Below are 21,524 nucleotides of genomic sequence, written 5' to 3'. Positions count from 1 at the left end.
AGATATTGGTGGCCATTGTGCGCTGGAATTGAAGCGAGGTAACAATTCTTGGGTGGTGCGTGCTGAGTCCTGTTGGAATGTCCAAGGTCTGCGGCCAAAATGTTTGCGTGCCCAAAGCTTTAATACACCCTCCAGAATATTTTCGCGATAATATTCAGTATTTATTCTGATGCCACCACGGTCGATTAATACGAGCGGAGAGCGACAGTCGGCTGTTATAACGGCCCACACCATCACCATGGCCGGCGCTTGAGTTCTGGTGGGCAACCGAAGATGCACATTTTCAGCTGACCAAATTCGGCAGTTCACCACTTTCGGCCAAGCGAAGCAACTCCTTAGCTCTTTTGAGTCTGATTTCTTTCCGTTGCGGTGTAAGTTCTTACATTTTGGGAATATCAATGGCTTTACCCCGAGCTTGTTTTTCAATATATGTTCAGCTCACGAGCCATTTTTCGGCCACTGTGACGTGGGTTTCGATCAAGTCGCTCCTTTACTTTTTCCGTCCACTTCACAAATCACACTATGACGCTTGAATTCCATTACGAAAAACTTTTTTTCTGGAAAATTCTCCCCAAAATGCTTTTGTACGCTTGTAAACAATATAATAAGCTGTCGCTGGAATAATTTTAACAGCTGTCGGACGAGTGGCTTAGAAATGACAGCAGTTTTTTCATCTCACACTGTATACATCACAAAATTGTTAGAAGACGTGCACACTCAGAAAACTTGTATTCAGCTGGTTGACCATCATACCTTTTAACTTTACCATGGATAGAATTATTAAAGTAATCTCCTGCAATCATATTTTTTTTAAATAAGACTTTTCTAATTTGACAAAGGAAAGCCATACTTACACAAACCAGAAATGAAACCTATTTTCTATGAAATTAAAATTGACATCTTTTAAAATTTTTGATTTTTTGGAGTTGAATTCAAAATTTAGGAAACTCATTAAATTAGGGATTATTCTCCGCATTTATTCTTATCGTCATGCAGAAACAGACCTTAAGTCAGTACTGAATAACATAATATTTTCCGTTCTTCCTCTATGATTTAAAATAAATAGGTATAAGATAAAATAAAATAATTCAAAATCATATGCATTTTTGAAATTCTGACCAATTATAAAAACATAGTTTAAATTTATTGCAGACTCTGGATATTTCCTACTCTTTTTAGTTTACTTTAATTCCTATCTGGTTATCCATTTTTTCGACAACTTCAGCGGGCCATCAAATCGGTAAGCATACCTACCTCTTTGCTTTGCGCCGTCCCTATGCGATTTATATTTTAATTACATATGTGTTTGTAGGTATGTATGTATGTTTGTTTATATTTTATTTCGATTTTTTGGAAGTGGGTTATTTATGTAGTTAAACTTACATATCTATAGCTAGATTCAGTTAATAATAAATTAATAATGAAAAAATTACAGCGAAGTAATAAAAAAAGGAATAGAAAAAATGCGAATTTCAAAAGAATTCCAATGGGGGAAATTCTAAAGAAAATCTATTAAAAATATACAGTGTACCCTACACTGCAATAAGCAATGTAGTGCACATCGATAATCACAATTATATATTGACAAGAATATATAACCGATTATTTGCTCAGTGGTTTTGCCTTAATGGGATAACTTACGATATTATCGTAATTTTTATGGACAACTTAAAAAATATCGCAAAAATATTAAAGCTTAAATAAAAGACCAATAATGAGCCTTGCTAGCGGGCCTTTGGGTGGGGTTCAGAAGTAAAGTTTTAAGGGGCTACAATGAAAATCTTCTCATATTCTGATATTTTACAAAGATGAAGCCAATGTCCAACTATTCAGTTGCAGAACTTTCTAAACAAAGATGTTCGTCGTCGTTCAGCCAAAATAAGTATTGGCGAGATTTTGATTTGTTTTTGTTTTGGGAAAGTCTGGTGGCTTGGGTTTAGTTGGAAAAAGTTTGCTTAAATTTACAACAGAAGAGGTGTGGTGGTGGAAATGCAACGGCGTGTGTCCATCGATGTGTGTTTGATTGAAGTTACAAGCTTCTATAGTGGCTCCAGTGTCGTCGGACCATTTGGACTGGCTTCCAGTTTGCGCCAAACAACATTACACATCTCGCGTACCAAAGCCTTTTCACCGTCATCCATTTGATCGATGGCATTGCCGGTTAGATGGCCCAATCTATCGCGTTCTAGTTGTTCTCTGACTTCTAAAACTTGTAGAGCTCGTACAACAGCTTCTGGCCGACCAGATATGGGATCAACTAAGCCATCATTTAATGCAGATGGCGACGACGATGTCGATGTTTGTGTTGTTATTTTTTGGTTTTGGTGATTTGTTACTGCTGTTGTTGTGACATTTGTTGGCTGATGCAGTTGCTGCTGATGCTGTTGTTGCTGCTGCGTCGTATGCTGTTGTGATGGTCGATGTTGTTGCTGTTGTTGTTGGCTTGCCATGTTGGCTGTTGTTGCCGCGTTCGTAGTGTTGGTCAAACGTTCCTCCTCCAATTGCTGTATGCGTCGTTCCAAAGATCGCACGTACTGGAGTGTTTGGTCTTGCAGTGTTGAACGTAAATGCAGATCCTGTTAGAAAATACAAAAACAAAAAAAAGAGAACAAAAACAACAACAAACAATAATTGTTAGCGAATTTCTTTCCTATGGCATTTATGGTACATGGACTAGATTCTATTCTAGTTTTGTATTTACCGGTAATTGCCTCTCGTAGTTTCTCAAAGCAGTTATGTTTTCATCGGCATTTGTACTTGAACTTGAACCGTCGCCGTCGTCTCTCAACGTGTTGCGAGTAGAGGCACCACAGTTCACACACAACGAATTGGCCGCAATGTGAGCCCTCTCTTCGTCCAAATAAAGGCAGAGTTCTTTCAGTTCCAAATTATCGGTGATGAGTTCTTGTTGTTTATCATCCAGCTGACGTAGTTTATTCTGAAATGGAACAGAGGAAAAATGAGATTCGTTTAGTTAATGTTCACGAAAAATATCAAGTTATCAATCAGTTGTTTTAGCAAAAGGCATAAATGCTTTATTTAGAGCGACAACAGCGGCCCAAGATTCTATAATTTCAACCTTATGTTTTTTTACCTGACTGTCGGAAAATAAACTTCAAGGGAATCCCTTTTCTATAGTTTAACAAATTTTGGAAAATAGCCTAACTTCTTCTTCAACTACTTCGGAGGAGCATACAAAAAGACATGATCGAGATGTGAAATAGACAACTTCGTACCTCTTCCTTTCATTTCATTCACCCAAAATTATGTAGTCCGAAGTTGGGTGGATATATTTGATATTCCAATCGGTGTATTAATTCGTCTTATATATATACAGATCTATGCTTTTAAAACCTTTTACAAATAATGTTTGTTTATTTCCAAAAAAATACCCACCTGATATGCTGCCACCTCTTGTCGCATTACACTCGCTGTATAACGACCAAAACGCTGCCATTCGCGAGCCAGTTTTCGACCCTTCTGCCGGTCATCGTCCAGAAAACAACACAAATCTCGGAGTTCCTGATTGTCATCCATGAGCCGTTGATTTTGCTCTTTTAGGGCGCGCAATTCATTGATCAGCGACTGTAGCTGGCGATTCTGCTCGGCAGTCAGGCGGCCAGCCGTCGACGGTATGCCACCTGTACCACTGGACGTGACCGAGGCATTTGGTGAAGGATGATCTTGATCGGATTTGCGTACAAATTTTAACATATCCTGTTGTTGCTGTTGTAGCTGCTGTTGCTCCGTCAATGCCGATTGATGGCCGTTTAGCAGGTTGTTGGTATGGTTGTTGTTGCTATTGTTGGTTGTGGTGCCGTTCGTCGTTGTTTGATTAACACTCCGCAATCGCTGTTGCAGTTGTGATTGATTAGTTTGTTGTTGGTGTTTCTGTTGCAAGTAACGCGAGTTGCTGGCGGAGGCGTTCTTCAAGGAGTCGGGTATGAAGACGCTGGAGAGTTGTGGTATATCCGGGGGATATTTTAGGTTGCCCAAATGACCGTTGCTCTGAGTCTCCGGAAAGTATGATGTATAACCGTTGGAGCTGCCCGTGCTGCTCTTGGTGCCGTTTGTTAATCGTTGCGAATGCAAATTCTTCAGAATGCCAGTCGTGTGTTGTGGTTGTTGCTGCTGGCAGTTACTGTTGTTGGTATTGGATGGCTGTGGCGGTGGTTGATAGCGCGGCGGTATGGAGTGGGCTGGAGCCTTTAGATTTGTTGCCGATTTCAGAGATTGCAAATGATAAAAATTTCTTCTGTTCGAAGGATTCGTCAATTGGTCGGTGTTGGCGCCACTCAGAGCTGTTGTTGTGCCCGCCGCCGTCGTTGAAGTCGTTTGGGTTTGTGTGGTACCCACGGCCCCTAACGACGATGACGCCGATTGGACGGTATGCAGTTGTTGGCCTGGTGTGGATGGCTGATGTATTGTCGCTACTGTTTGTAATTGATTCGCTTGGGGTGGTTGGGTGACCGTACCAGACGTTGCAACCGTTATATGTTGTTGTTGTTGCTGCTGCTGCTGCTGCAACGTTGCTGAGGGAATAAAGGAACGCCTTTGATGTTGTTGCGGTGCCTGCAATTTGCTTAAACCGATGGCCGATGATGATGACTTCAAATTTGTGCTGTGCTGCGACTGATGCTGTTGCTGGAGGCTATTGGGAGAAGGTTGCAGTTGATTGGTGGCGTGGTGTTGGTGTTGGTGGTGCTGATGACTCGATGGGTGGGGGTTAGTATGCAAAAACGTTTTGCTGGATGACGATGATGATGCCGTGGTCGTTGTTGTTGCTACTGCAGCATTTGCGTTTGCACTCACAATCAAATTTCCATTAATTTTATGTGTGTTGGTGACGGCAGACATTGTCAGTCGTTGTGTTACCATTTATGGTGGCACAAAATGCACGTTGCCGTTTTGGTTTTTTGTGTTGTTGTGTTCTCTGGAAGAGCTTTAGGGTTTATTTTCGGGGGCGAAAAAAACCCTACTTAAAATACTTCTCTGGAAATCATTATGTCGGTTGGTTGCATGCACAATTTTATTTTTTGGTTTTTTGGGCAAAAAGCGTCTCACCACAGCTCGAACCTACGAAAGAGAGAAAAAGAAAAGGAGGAAAATACAATTATTGCAATTAGTTGCTGACTTCAGTTGATAGTAGTAGCTAGTAAATATGATGCAAGCAATTTGATGGCACAGTCATAAGCAGACTAAAGACGCACATAAATGATGTGGTAATTTTTTTTAGCTTATTTTAACCCTTTAAAATGTGGTACACAATTTGGCGCCGTGTTCGTTATCAGCGAATGGATTATATTTCCTCAAAATGATTTGGAAAACAGCTAGGTTTTAGAATTCATACTCTTGGAAAAAACACTTTAACGTTGTATACTTTGTTCTTTAAGATTATTTCAACACAAGGAAACGTAAATCTTCATATAATATTCAATATGTATGGTACCAATGTTGTAAAAATTCTTAAACATTGTAAAAATACAATTTTATTTCGATCCATTATTTTCAACTTTCGGCAGAGCATACTTTCCGCAGTCATGTGCGTTTCGAAAATGGACAACTGACCTATCGTGCGCTCGATCCACAAATGAATTCCCATGCCAGTAGTCACGCAATTTTGTGAGTGCAACTCAAATATGCAGTTGTTGACAGGCTTTTAAACACATTTAGTTTTTGGGAAATGTGTATATTAAAAGGAGTATCATATCATTTTGCGGCCATGCAACAAAAAAATGGGAGGGAAAGAGATGGGTTGTAAGCATTGTCCTACAACAGTCAATTTGAAAAGAGACCTAATTTATTTCAAATTTGTAGAAAATGTTCGAAGAATAAGAATGTTCAAACAGTTTTGACAAAATGAATTTCAAAACATAATTTTGACAGGGCATGGACAAATTTGTACATAGTGTGAAACTCATTCGAACGTGAGCGGTAGCGCAGAAATAAATCAAACCCATTTTTTTGATGTCGCTCGAATAGGAGTGATCAAGTTTTACTCGTTTTTGAGTAGGAAAAAATTCGCTCGAAATCGAGCAGATTCTACTTTTGTCGAGCATTTTTTAGTTTTTAGTCATACCGTTGCTCAAAAGAAGTTTTCGTCAAAGAAGTTTTTGTTTGAGAATGATAGGATAAGATTTATTCGTAAGTGTTGCAGATGTGTTATTGATTGATTGATTGATATCGAACTGTTAAAAACATAGTTTTCTTCCAAAATTTACAATACATAATTTAAACAAATTAAAAAGCTGTAAATTCGGCCTGTTCGGAACTTTGAATACCTTACACCATTTGTAACGAATTTAGCAATTCTCAAAAAACAATAAAATCCGCTAAAAATTCTGTTAAAATCTTAAAAATACCGAATGTAGCTGTTATATTAGGGCCAATACGACGACATATACATTTGAGTAAAATTTTATCAATCTAGTTTTGTTCGGAAGTCAGAGTGATTTCCACAGACAAACTTAATATACCCTCTATACTATGGTATGGAGGCCATGTCAATTTAAATGATTTCGATCGAAACTACTCAATATCTTATCACATAATCTATCCTCTCTTCCTCCCCCTCTTCCTCTTCCATAATGTTTTTGTTAAACTTCGAGTTCCAAGCTCATTGCAAGAAAAGCTAAATAACTAAAATTTAAGATATATTTATTTGCTGGCAATTCGGCCGATTTTCTCTATCACGTATTAGTTGTAAGTTTCAAATATCCTTTTTTCCCTTGGCGTAATGTAAAATTAATAGATACAGAGACAACTCACTATGTAAGGATATTCGCACTGCATCAAAATGTGTCCCTTCTGAGTGGTTTTGAGCCATGGGAATAAATACATTATAATAATAATAAATAAACAATTGTGTTTTTATTGCAGGCGGAATTTTGCTGTTTAGCTTATATCACGAGGCCGCCCATACCCCACACGCACCACATGGATTAAGTATACAAAAAGTAAACCTCTCCATTTCGGGACTAGGTCTAATCTCTCCATTTAAGTCAGTGGGTGACTAAATCCAACGACGACGATAGTGAGAGCAACTCACTCGTGTGGCAGTATTTATGGCGCCATAGCTGATAATTTTTTGCTTGCTTGCATTTTCTGCCGATTGCTACACTTTTTCGTTGCCGTTCAGCAATGCTGTAATTAAATTGTCATCAACATTTACTTTGCCGCTCAACGGCTGTAGAAAGTGAAATGTGACTTTAATTATTTGTTAGTTTTTTATTTTTTAGTTGCACCAGAGAAAATGGAAATTGTTGGCAGGTAGAGCATACGACGAAGAGGATGTCGATTGGGTGTTTAGCGAAGACAGTAAAAGTATTTCGATTTATGGCTAGAAAGGTGCACACTGAGTGGCGTAGTCACTCAACCTGGACTATTGAGTGCTACGCCACTGCCGATTTCCTGCAAATGAAATTTCACATTTTCATTGATGACTACAACATGGACAAATATACAATTCCGTGAAAGCATTTAAAACCAATTGAATTGATTATTAGTTTCCTTTGCTTCACAAGAATCAGCACTGTATCTGCATGCAAAAGCAAGGAAGAGAAAAAAATAGTGGTCGGGTCAGATGTTCAATAGGATGTCGCAAAACGAAGCTGTTGCTTCTCTTAATGCCGTAATGTGACATTTCCTTTTCATATATCAATCAAATGGCGTGCAACATTTTCTTTGTCGGAAATATCATCGGCTGATTGAAATAATCCAATGTACATATTATGAATTTCATTTAATTTCACAACAATATGGAATCAATGGAAAGCTCTTATGATAGCTTGTGGAATTCATAGGGTGGCAGCAATGCTAATCAAGAAGCAAAGTCAGTTTTACTACCAATTAGAAGATGGTTTAATGATGCAATAGCATGCAAGAAGTATAAACAATCTCATGTTATATACATTAAAGTTAATAAATATGCAATTTCATCAACATATATTTCATAAAATGTTCTTCTTCTCTTTTTGATGAAGAGAGAACATACAGTGGAACTTTGTAGAAATAAAAACTATTGAATATCATAAATTTCGATTCCGAACAAATTTCCACACACCAGCACTATGACTGTGTTTTTCTGATCCGTTTTACGTTTACGTTAAATTAATATTTGTTTCACGTTTCTATCACTCATTTAGTGAATTTTCAATGTTTAAAATAATACCTTACGTGTTTGTTTTTATACCCTACAACACTATGTGTTGGGGGTATTATAAGTTTGATTGGGCCAAAAATTATGTAACACCTCGAAATATTGGTTTCCCACATAGGAAAGTATATGTGGATCTTCTTATCTCGTCGAGCTGAGTTGATCTAGCTATTTATGTCCGTCCGTCCGTCCGTCTGTAATTTGTAATCAAGCTACAGGTCACTATTATGGCCCGATCCTCTTAAATTGAAAATAGAGATGGTCAGAATAGAAGCCTATTGCTTTTCGAGATGATCGCATAATATTTAGGGGTTAAACTGTACCAAAAACTAAAATTTCCAAATTTTGCAGTTGCTCTACAGTTTGCAATTATAGACCAATCGACGTGGAAGTTAGCATGGGGCTAGAGCTTAGGGCTGAGCTGTAGCCTTCAAATTAGGATGGTCATCGAGTAATATTTAGTGGATTAAATAAACCATAACATTTGTGTTAAATAAAAGTCAAATTTTCAGAAATAGACGAAAAGGTAAATTCAGACCGTTACGTTGATGCCGATAGTAAATATATCGGATATATATAGCGAAAAATATACAATGTGTATATACCAAGGAAAGGGATGTTAGCTAGAATGCCTATATCTCAAGAATGACTGAACAGATTTTGACAAATTTTGACAATTCGGAAAGCCCTCTTGGCATAAAAGAATAAAATATTAAAAAATCGCTTAAAAATGTGTCAATAATGATGTTGATATAGATTTTGTGGTATTTTGTGACTTTTTTATTTATTTCATATTTTTATTTTTTTTTATATTGAAGTATACATTTTACAATATTTTTTCTCCTCACAACACAGGTTGGGGTTATTGTATAAAGATTGCAATTATTGTCCGATCCTCACGAAATTTTTCATAAGGGTAGCGTTAGGCTCAGAATATATATGGGTGTATATATGGACCAACTGCTAAAAATGATCCTGATTTGCAGGACACGAAATCTCGCATGTAGTTAGAGTTTAGGACAGCGCGTAGAATGGACAATGGAAAATACACAAAAGGCTAACTTCTGGTTTTTTATGCTGACTTCGTTGACGTATTTAGCCAAATATCGTACACAAGCAAATCATATAGATGAGTCTAAATTTGGAGATGATGGCAAAGTATTTAGAGGTTCAAATGAACCGAATACAGAAAAAAAAATCTTAATCACACAATTGAAACCAATCGACACGGAATTTTGCATGAGAAGAGAGTTATGGACAGGGATTTGGGTGACCATTGGATTATATTTAACTGTAGAATAGACCACAACAACGAACAGCCCGACGCAGTGCGTAAATATTGGGCAATTGTCCCTGGTCAAAAAGCTAAGGATAATATCTGGGCAGTGCTCCGTACATAACATAATTTCAAAAGCGAAATCTTCCAGAATGGATTTGGTCATAAGGGGCCTTCTAACATATTGTAGTGTTGTAGGGTATCACATGGTCGGCCCAGCACGACTGTAACCTTTACTTGCTTGTTTTAATTTATTTTTTATTTATTTTTATTTTCTCTTTTGTTTTGAATCACTAAAATCATTTATTCCTTTTTTTCAGCTGTATTCTCTCTGGGAAAGATTGAATGACCCAAATTGCCATAGTGTTATAATACAATTTACGTAATGACGAGCCAACGGAGCCAAGAACGGAGGAGCTGAGTCGAGACAAAACGAAACAATTGCAGTGCAGTTGTGCATGGTTTAATGCACATTTTGGAAAACGATGAGATAATATTCCTACTAAGTTTGTGGACTAACTATGCAAACGCTGTGTGGCGGAGAATCGGGGCGAGACAATAATGGCAAAAACAAAACCAAGTTTACAAAACAAACGGGCAAAAATTAAAACCCAAGGAAAGATTTTTTCCGGGACAGGGTTAACATTGTAAAAACTTTGTCATAGCTTCCGACCAAAAGGTAAAATTTCACAGTGCCATACATTTTTATGATTTAATATATGCAAAAGATCGCAAGGAAGATTCGAAAAATTAAAATATTAAATCAACCAAAAAAATGGTTATTTTAAACTTAATTTTGAAACATTCGAAACGACAACTCTGGTCCCACGAAATGAGAATTTATGGAAAATACATCCGTTTTTCTTGTTGCTACATGTTTGTTTCTTTGTTTTTGTCTTTTTTGTTCTCTTATGGTGGCTTCACATGAATGAAGGCTTTGTTTTGTCTTTCCGTTTCGTATGGATTCTTTGGTGTGGTACATATTGTATCTTTTTATTGGCCATTTCCTCTGTAAAGAACAACAACGACAGCCATGACAACGCCACAAAAAAGAAAAAACACAGCAACAATAATAAACAGCAAAACAGCATCAAAGCAAAGCTTGTTTAGATATTCCTACTCCTCAAAACGAAAAAAAAAAACGATCTTTGCGTCGTATTTTGAACAATTGTGTTGTAAATCATCGAATTACTCATGTATTTGATAAAACATGGCTCAGACCAGGCAACCAGCCAGCCCGTCCGCCAACCAACAAAACAAAAACAACAACACCGCTAAACATTCCTCAATAACAACATCAACTCTGTTTGTAATGGTAAATAGAGGCCAAAAGATCTCCAAATGCTAGGTACGTAAGAGCTGAGGAATTACCACCAGCACCGCCACAACCACTGCCAGCAACATCATCATCATCACCAACATGAGCCCCACAACAAGCCCAAGATGAAAACGAAAGGCAATTCAGTTCAGTTTTTTTTCTTCTTTTCTGACTTGAAAAAAATGTAACCAACGAACGAATGAACCAAGCACTGGATATAAGCCCTTTTTTGTAATTCAAACCAAAATCTCTGAACCCATATTTGGCTGCAAATAAAAGAAGATCGAAATTGCAAAGAGGCAACATTGTTTAGGGCTTTAAATAAGACAAGACTCTTTTTGCAGCCGCTGTTGCTGTTGCTGTTGTTGTTGGTGTTTTTGTTGCTGTTGTTGAGAAACAATAAAAGTAGATTACAGCCGACATGCTTACATTCGGAACAATGTGTAACAGATACTTGTTATTGCTGTTGCAATGCAAGAGACCTGAGACACGAATTGGTAAATCTTACAGTAGAATGAATATGTCAAATTCAGATGCATCGGACGTAAAGGATTCGATTTATTGTGGTACAAGTGTTGTAATAAACACCGATTGACATAAATGTAGATTCGTTTATCTGTATTCCTTGTCCATCAAAGCTTATTTTGGAATTATTTCGGTGAGGGCCATTCAATGAATTCCACATGCCTAAAAGAACTCCATGTATTTTTTGGGGCTAGTTTTCACATAATATTGGCGTCATATGTAAAATGACCTCTTCACATTTGTATTCAGCCTATTAATAGCATACTTTCATTACAAGAATATTGGGACAGGCTGACATGAAGAAACTGACTCAAAATTTTCTCCCACGATGGTCATCAACATTTTAATTAACATCCACGGTTTAAGCAACGATTTTTTGAAGAACTACTATCCAAAAACCATTTTAAACTCTATAGAAAATATGAGGTAGTACCCATTAGTTCTTTTTCATTAGTCTTCCACTGAGTGTTCCACACATAGTACACCCTTGAAATCCTAAAACTGTTTTTTTTTACAATTTTGAAAGCCTAAATAGATACACAGGGTGAGAGGAAAAAACTGCAACCATATTCAGACTGCTGTCACTCGCTGCTGTAAGCCACTCTTTCGACAGCTGTTAAAATTGTTCCAGTGACAGCAAGCGTACAAAAGAATGAATGAGAATTTTCCAAAAAAAGTTATTCGCCATGGTAAAGGATTCGATTTATTGTGGTACAAGTGTTGTAATAAACACCGATTGACATAAATGTAGATTCGTTTATCTGTATTCCTTGTCCATCAAAGCTTATTTTGGAATTATTTCGGTGAGGGCCATTCAATGAATTCCACATGCCTAAAAGAACTCCATGTATTTTTTGGGGCTAGTTTTCACATAATATTGGCGTCATATGTAAAATGACCTCTTCACATTTGTATTCAGCCTATTAATAGCATACTTTCATTACAAGAATATTGGGACAGGCTGACATGAAGAAACTGACTCAAAATTTTCTCCCACGATGGTCATCAACATTTTAATTAACATCCACGGTTTAAGCAACGATTTTTTGAAGAACTACTATCCAAAAACCATTTTAAACTCTATAGAAAATATGAGGTAGTACCCATTAGTTCTTTTTCATTAGTCTTCCACTGAGTGTTCCACACATAGTACACCCTTGAAATCCTAAAACTGTTTTTTTTTACAATTTTGAAAGCCTAAATAGATACACAGGGTGAGAGGAAAAAACTGCAACCATATTCAGACTGCTGTCACTCGCTGCTGTAAGCCACTCTTTCGACAGCTGTTAAAATTGTTCCAGTGACAGCAAGCGTACAAAAGAATGAATGAGAATTTTCCAAAAAAAGTTATTCGCTATGGTAAAGGATTCGATTTATTGTGGTACAAGTGTTGTAATAAACACCGATTGACATAAATGTAGATTCGTTTATCTGTATTCCTTGTCCATCAAAGCTTATTTTGGAATTATTTCGGTGAGGGCCATTCAATGAATTCCACATGCCTAAAAGAACTCCATGTATTTTTTGGGGCTAGTTTTCACATAATATTGGCGTCATATGTAAAATGACCTCTTCACATTTGTATTCAGCCTATTAATAGCATACTTTCATTACAAGAATATTGGGACAGGCTGACATGAAGAAACTGACTCAAAATTTTCTCCCACGATGGTCATCAACATTTTAATTAACATCCACGGTTTAAGCAACGATTTTTTGAAGAACTACTATCCAAAAACCATTTTAAACTCTATAGAAAATATGAGGTAGTACCCATTAGTTCTTTTTCATTAGTCTTCCACTGAGTGTTCCACACATAGTACACCCTTGAAATCCTAAAACTGTTTTTTTTTACAATTTTGAAAGCCTAAATAGATACACAGGGTGAGAGGAAAAAACTGCAACCATATTCAGACTGCTGTCACTCGCTGCTGTAAGCCACTCTTTCGACAGCTGTTAAAATTGTTCCAGTGACAGCAAGCGTACAAAAGAATGAATGAGAATTTTCCAAAAAAAGTCATTCGCCATGGAATTTAAGCGTTGTAGTGTGATTTCTTTGTGTTTGACTGGGAAACCGCAAGTGGCTATCGTTAGAGCACTCCAGCATTTAAATGTGAATAAATCGTTTGTTTCTCGTGCCATCGCTCGTTACCATGATACTAGTAGCGTAGCCCGACGTCAAGAAAGTGGACGGAAGTAACGGCAACATCAGAAATGGTTCGAAAAGTAAATAAGAGACTTGAACATATAGCAATATTCCATACGGCAGATATTGAAAAATGAGCTCAGGGTAAAACCATTGGAATTCCAAAAAGTGCAAGAACTTACACCGCAACAGAAAGAGAATAGACTCAAAAGAACTAAAGATTTGCTTCGCTTGGCGGAAAGTGGTGAACTGTCGAATTAGATTTTCTCTGATGAGAAAACATTCGTTGCCCAGTAGTTTATACACAAACAAAATGATCGTATTTACTTGCCAAAGAGGTCAGCTGAAAATGTGCACCTTCGGTTGAGCACTAGAACTCAAGCGCCGCCACAGACCTTGGACATTCCAACAAGACTCAGAACCATCGAACTCTGCACCCGCTACCCAAGAACGGTTACAAAATGAGGTTCCTCGCTTCATTTCCTGCGCACAATGGCCACCAAAATCTCCGGATACCAATCCGTTGGACTATTGTGTCTGGAGTATTTTGGAAAGAAAAGAAGGCACTAAAAAATACCAAAGTGTCGATCACCTCAAGTAAACGCTTCGCCTGGAATGGGCCAAAATACAGCAGAGCAAACATTCGGAGAGCGTTTGACGGTTTCATTGGCCGTTTGAAGGCCATAATTCGTTCCAATGGTGACCAATCCGAACAAATCCAAACTTATTCTAAAATTTGATGCTATTTCCGAAATTTTTTGCTTTCATTCAAAAAAATGTAAAAAGTATGGCGTTTGACTTTGTTGCAGTTTTTTTTTTATCTCACCCTGTACTTCAAAAACTATTCTTTTTTTTCAGAAATCCTTATTATTAGTTAACATTTCTATTTGCTGAAAAAGTCCATCAACTTATAATTCTGTAATGGAATGGATGCAGAATTTTAAGTGGAATTGTTCCTTTAAAAGGCTAATATAGTTTGGTTTCGAAATACTGTGTTGGTTCGGATGACAGTTGAAGACAAAGATAACCAAAAGCTGAAATGTGAGAAACCTCAGTCATGTTTTATGTCCAAATCATTGTCATCGCCAAAACCACTGTCAAGAAATGAAAATACTGATTATATTTCAGGGCGCGAATATACACATTTTTTGTAGAAAATTGGTGAATCCTGAGCATATCAATTATAGTTTACACTAAGTATTGACTCTCTCTCTCGAAAGTAAGGCACAATTCCAAATGATTTGTTCACATATTATATTATTTTGAGTAAAATTTAAAATAAAAAAATCACATTTGAAATGGAGTTATCCTTTCGCATTCGTCGTACAAAAACATACCCTCATAATCATTGACTTTTGTCTCAAAACTCTTTTAGCTGAAATCCCTTTCAATCTGTATTTGACCATTAAATTCCGAAGCCTGACGTTGTGGCCTGCAATTATCAACATTATTACCTTTAAGCTATACAACATTATCATGCCGCAAACAAAGAACTCTTAAATCTGTCTGGAGATCGCCACCAAATCGCAAATTCCAAAGACAAAAGCAAAGGAAAAAATCACAAAGCAAAGTTAATCGCCCAAAAAACGAAAACAAAAAAAGACAGCCATAAAAATAACATCATCGGGGGTCTCGGCAGTTACGGTAATGAGCAGTAATGCCACATTGATTACCCGGCTGGTTGGTCGATCGGCCTGGCCGCTGCTTGCCTGCCTGGTCTGACCTGATATGACCGACTAGCAGACATTCCATTACAAATCATTCATTCGTCGACACTGTGACGGCGGAAATGTAGAAACATTAAAAAACGCTCCCAAAACAACAACCAAGAAAAAATATTTTTCACACAACGCCAAAGTTTCCAAAACAGACATTACTTAAATTTTGCAAAAATGTAGTCATCTCGCAGCGTCTTCATTGTAATGTCTCTCATTGTTGGCCATGGACACCCAACCGTACCGTGCCATGCCATCCTACCTTCTCCTCGCCATAGAATTTAAAATATGTTGCCTTACATTGATGTATATTTCGTAGTTATTTATGTCCGTCGAAGATTGACGTTGGAAGCCATCTGTGCCTGTGTGTACTCGGTTTTGGCTGGCAATTGAATAGGGGGGAAATGAGTACTCCTTAGTAAGGCGACTTAGCGAAGGTGGTCCGGACCGGCCAAGCAAAATGTGGGGGGAGATCATAATAATGCTGATTGATAGCTTTTTATAGTTTTATATCATCGGACGTTGCTGTTGTTGTTGGTGGTGGTGTCTTTGTCGTTTCTTTTTTTTGGCGATCTCACGCTAGGGGGAAATCATCCGCAAACAACCATTGCCATTATCGTTTTAGACTTCTTTCAAATAAAATAAAGATGAAAGAAATGAAACTTAATCTCTGTGCAGAGATGGTACTGGCGGTAATTGTTGATTGATACACATACAGACATTTGTATTTCCAGCAGGTTTGAGTGTAGTGTTGATGGTGGTGAATGGCCTTCATAGTATAATTTGATCAGATTTTAAGTATTTGAAGTGGTTCCCATATGACTGTCAACATCCATAAAAACGAGGTATGCTGAAAATTGCTTTGATTTCTACGCTCATTACGGTTTGGATCGCTACATTGTGTATCTTGGTTTGTCGGATAGTTTGTTGCGTACACAGTGATTCTGGAATGGGGTTTCTCGGTAAATTATGTAACAGAAAAAAAACGATCAACGTAAAATGTATGCGAAAGTATATATGGCCTTTTTCCGAAAACATTACTCCATGCCTAGTCAGGTATTAAAAAGTAAAATAGTATCATTCGGTTTTGCCGACAAATGTATACCCCCAGCCTTGAGTTATGATTATTTAAACTGGTGACCCTTCCGAAGCAGTTGACCCATATTGATCTAACCTAAGACTGATATAAATATTACAACGTTCCAGATTCGGATTATATTGACTTGCTTCTATACAAATTTTTCATATTAGGTAACAGATATAGCGGACCCAAATAATTCATTTTCATACTTCATCCAATACAGATAAAAAAATATTGGTATGTGCAAAATTTCAAGAAAATCGAACATTTATATCCAATTTTATGCGAAATCATAAAATAATCATACAAATTCATATCAGATTTCTGGTTAAGCAAAAAAATAGATATAGCAAGTTGCAAAGAATCGCAGACTTGATTCGCAAGCAATGACAGATTTAAGTAGTGGAAATTGTGACCCTTTGTGGGTGAGGTACCAGAAGGGGTTGGCAGTTATATATCATCTTCACAACAGATCTTGCGTTAGAAAAAATATTTGGATGTGTAAAATTTCCTATTTTCATACCAGACCTTGGGTGTAATTTGAAGAATGTGCGATTACATTTACATCACATTTTATAAGAGGTATAATTATTCAAAATGTTGACCCGTTGTGGGGGAGGTACTTGATGGGGTTGACCGATATTGTCCATTTTCGTCTTTGAAGTAGCACTGACGCAAATATTAGGATTTGCAAAGTTGGAACAAAATCGGATTATCCTTTCTCTTTCTGTGCAGTTAATTATTTTCTTGGAAAATATTATCGCTCTAAGATTGACAATAAAATGACGATGTACCAAGTTTGGATCAAACCGGAAACTCCCTTCGAGAGTTATCGTGCGCACCAGCAAGACAGGCAGACAGGCAGACGGACATTGCTAGATCGACTCCAAATGTCCTGAAACGGGCTTGGTCCAAAGAGACCTAGGGCCTAAACAGTTATTTCGATGAGGCACGTTTTTGCTTAACGAAAGTTTGAGTTATATTAAAATGTAGCACCTGAGGTGAATGGAAATATATCAGCTGGCGTAAACCAATGAGTCATTTATTTTAACTTTTTCCATACATTTTTTTAAAACGAGAACCTAGTTCACGCATTAAAATAGTTAGATCTAAATTATAGCCTAACATAGCTTTAATGCTTCTGCAATGGAAACCCATAAATATTTTTTATATTGGCTACAAAAATCAAGTTCTCAATCACTGTTCGACGTTTAATCAAATATTTACACTGTTCTCTGGAAAGAAGTGTGATTGGATTCAATTCATATTCAAATATATCCACCATTAATATTATCACTCTGGTATGCATCAAAATTGACCGCTAACATTACCAACGTTGAGTTTGATGTATGTGGCATAGAAAAGTCGTATCCACTCGAACTTCAGTTTACATTACAATTTAAATATCGAATATCACTTGGCATTTGCTTATATTATTGCTTACGCTGGAGCTAAAACACAAGCAAATATTGCTTATCATTCATGTTAATGTGGTCAATATTGTCATTCTCTCCGTTTGGTAGGCATTATTCTAAATCTCGTTTGTGAATGACAAAGCCATATCAGTTGGATATTTACTTAGCGTTTTATGGATCTAAATGTGGCTTTAGACATCAAACTGAATATAACTTTTTAAATTGAATTGTTTAAATAAGTTTCACGCTATGTGTTGATTTTACATGATCATAAATATTAGTTTGCTCGTAAAACATTTTACATTTTTCTCTCTCACCTTTTGCTCAGGCTTATAAACAATTGTTTAATGCAACAACAATTTAATTTTTCACTTCTTAAATCTACCGAATCCAAAAAATTATTAACAATTACACATAATTTGTTTGTTTACATCTCCTCCTCCAATTCCATTCCCTTTTCTACCAAACCCGTCTAATCAAATCAACTTAACACTTAGGTAAGAAAATCATCAGCAACCTTGGACATAATGTGAATAAAAAAAAACAACAAAATTATCAAATCGCAATAAAAAAGGTGTTCATAGTTTTCCCCCGTTCCTCTGTACAACGATCTACACAACGCATAGCAAGTTCCACAATTAATTTACTCCCAAAGGTCCATAAGATTTCCATTTGTTTATTTGAAGTTGCGCACATCCCAGAGTCTTTCGTGGCGTTTTCCTTAATTAAACACTCATTTCATGGTTCGAATGGTGTTGATTTTTGTTCAACGTTCAACGTCTATACCAAACAAACAACATTCATTTGGATTTCAATCCAAAGAAGAAGAAGATGAAAACAAAACAAAAAAATACAAAATATTTACGCATGTTTTGATATTTGAATGGATACACACTACACTCGAAGAAATAAAAACATTGGAACAAACTCAAAATAGAAAGTAGAAAAGTGTGATTATTACCCCCCAAGCTACGTCACTGCCTTCCAGGTGTAACACACAACCCATTCATCATCGCCCTGGAATATATATGTCCCGAGTTCAAATTAAAGTTCTTGGAGAATTAAAAAATAAGTAATTAATTTTACCCTCCAACAATGTTAATTGATTTGTGTGAATGTGCCCGGCATAATTAGCTGTTTACACGGCCAACAATTTACTGCTGCTGTCCGAACATTCATTTTCATATGCAGTGGCAGACGCCCAGTGGTTTCTTAACAAGATATGAAGAATGATCTAGCCATTCATTGACTTTCTCCTATTGAGGGGCCAATCACCGCAACGACCTGCTTAAGAAGCGCTTTTGTGATTCGGAAAACAAGGTCAGAGTGATTGTTTGAAATTTTATTAATGTATTATTATCTATATTTTTAGACTTATGGATACAGAGGGTATTGATGTGTATATCATTTGATATTGTCAAAGATGCGGTTGTAAGCCCCATGTCATTTGGGATAGAGATTAATATTCTTACAATAACTCTAGATTTGTTCCAAATTTTATATATGGTATTATTTTTTTAACAATTAAAAAATTGGCAATGTCGCTTCAATTATTCTCTCTATCTCTCTCGCTCTCTCTCTCTCTTCCAAAACCACCAACAATTTCAACTAAATATATACCCCATGATAAGCTTGCTACATTTCGGAAATGTCGAATGTCGGTTCTTTTCCTTCGGTGCATTGCAAATGATTACTTGTTTTTCTTCAAATTTTATTTTTTTACATTTGACCGTGAGGTAAAATAGACAATATCGGTTAAGTACTTCCACTAATTCCCGTTGGTACATTCCGTGTAATATTTTAAATAATGGCAACATTTTTTATTGATATTGTTGAAACTGCGCTCTTAATGATATTCTAATTGAAATTATAAAAATGTAGACACATCGCCCAGGAACATAGAATGTATAGGACCGCGTTTTCGTATAGCCTTCACATAATAGTACCTCCCGATATTCGGTATTTTGATGATTTTTCCCACATTTTTCCACGAAATTGTATTTGTAGTTCGTAATGGGTTGTAACTTCTGTGCCGAAACATAGTATATATAGATCCACGTTCTGGTATAGCCCACATATAACGGTAACACCCGATATTCGGTGTTTTTATAATTTTTGCCACGGATTTGTTCAAAAATTGGTGTTTGTGGTTCATAATAGGTATAGCACCTGTGGCGGAACATAGTATGTGTAGGTCCACGTTTTCGTATAGCCCCCACATAATACCAAACCTAATGCTTTTTATTTATTTATTTTTTTTTTTGTAACTATAATTTTTGAAAATTGTTCTGTTTTAGTATTGTTCCAGGTGCAACTTACAAACGAAACAGGCAGGGAGAATAACGCAATAGAGTTAACAAATATTTGATATAAAATGCAGGTGTTTATGAAAACTTTTGACAGCTGTTGGTAATTTATTTGGTACTAAACACCGTTTTTCTAGTATGGTCTGTTATATGGGTGCTATATGAAAACGTGGACCGACATGGCCGATTTACGAACTTAAACTGACTACAGGTAAACTAGGCATGTGTGCAAAATTTTGGACTTCTATCTCAATATATATATATATAATGAATGTTTCTAGGATTTACAAACTGAATGACAAAGTTAATATACCCTCTATAGATTGCTGGAGGGTATAAATAAGGCAAAAACAATAGATACTTGCAGATTCTGGAATAGAGCAATAGTTACAAGTTACATGGTTTAAATGATTCGATACTATCTTCTATAATGAAATTATTATGTATTTCGTATATTATAGCTCTGTTCCTGAACCGGCAAGATTTTACTAGTTTTAGTTGTTTACAAACAACATTTTTCTTTAAAAAACAAATTCCACTTTTGCTACCTATAAAACATGACTAAAAATTAATTAGACTTTTCCGCTAAACCCAATAATAACTTCATTTTTATGTTCCTTCAAAGCAATTTAAAATAAAATCGTTCATCGTAAATTTCCTGTAGGTGTACACAACTCCTCAATTTACAACTTTTAATTATGAATCTCTCTTCAGTTCGGCCCATTGCCTGTGAACCAATGTAAAAGCTACGCATTTGACAAATGCATTTGGTGGGTTTCCCCTCCATAAATTGACAGATGCTTAGGAGTATCGTAAAATGTAGATTTTTAATGATTTGCATATGAAAAGCATTTGAAAGAATGACGATCCAAGTCAGAGCGAAAACTGTGGCATTTGAAAAGTGATATGAAAACTGTAAAGAAAACTGAAAACGTCGACTGACTGGACGAGAGGACCGGCAGGCAGACGGGCGGGTGGCAGGTAAGACAGCCGATCATGCCAACAGACATAATGGGGATAAAAATACTCCCACCAACGCGCCGGAAATGTGACACTAAGTCTGCTCACCCACACACAATGCTTTTCATTCACTCCCGACTCGCTCGTTCGCTCGCACACTCGCTTGCTTGCTCTGTTCGGTGGGTTTTTATGTCGCCTGGCACACAATGAATAGCACCGCACAAAGGCGTTGTGGCGTTGGAGAGAGATTGACGATGCTAGTTATGATGGTATGGAAGGGAGGGGAGAGGAGGTGATGTTCAAACACCGATCGGTTTTCCTTAACGCTCCATTAACCAGTTTCCAGAGTATCCACAACGAATTTGTGAACGAAGAAACATTGTGAACAAAGTATGAAGTGAATGTATTATTGGCATTGTTCCCCCGATCATGTAGCAGAAACAATTGCGACTGTAACCAGAGTGAAGTAATGGGAGGGGGAGAAGGTACACTCAGATCAACCGATGAATGAGGCTTAGTAAATAAAAAATGCCAGCCAGTTAGCAATGAAAACAAAACAAAAAACTCATTGGGAGTAAAGTCAGTCAAACGTTTCGCTTAACTGCTCGTCCACACAAGACAACACAC

General features: G+C 36.9%; 1 protein-coding gene across 2 annotated transcripts in view; it reads right to left on the bottom strand.

The window, feature by feature from the left end:
* Positions 1–1,282: 1,282 nt before the first annotated feature.
* LOC101894319 (putative uncharacterized protein DDB_G0271606) overlaps positions 1,283–21,524 on the bottom strand; it is a 43,773-nt gene continuing 23,531 nt past the window's right edge. For both annotated transcript variants that reach the window (XM_059121321.1, XM_059121322.1), the window contains exons 2-4: positions 3,397–5,076; positions 2,702–2,938; positions 1,283–2,576 (exon numbers count right to left, since the gene is read on the bottom strand). In XM_059121321.1, coding sequence (XP_058977304.1) covers positions 2,040–2,576; positions 2,702–2,938; positions 3,397–4,878 — 2,256 coding nt within the window. In that variant the 5' untranslated portion in view covers positions 4,879–5,076 and the 3' untranslated portion in view covers positions 1,283–2,039. The remainder of the gene's footprint in view (positions 2,577–2,701; positions 2,939–3,396; positions 5,077–21,524) is intronic.

The sequence above is a fragment of the Musca domestica genome, unplaced genomic scaffold (genome assembly GCF_030504385.1).
Source record: "Musca domestica strain aabys unplaced genomic scaffold, Musca_domestica.polishedcontigs.V.1.1 19, whole genome shotgun sequence".
Taxonomy (NCBI): Eukaryota; Metazoa; Arthropoda; class Insecta; order Diptera; family Muscidae; genus Musca; species Musca domestica.
Note: the sequence above shows the minus strand (reverse complement) of the source record. Positions and strands in the feature narration are given on the sequence as shown.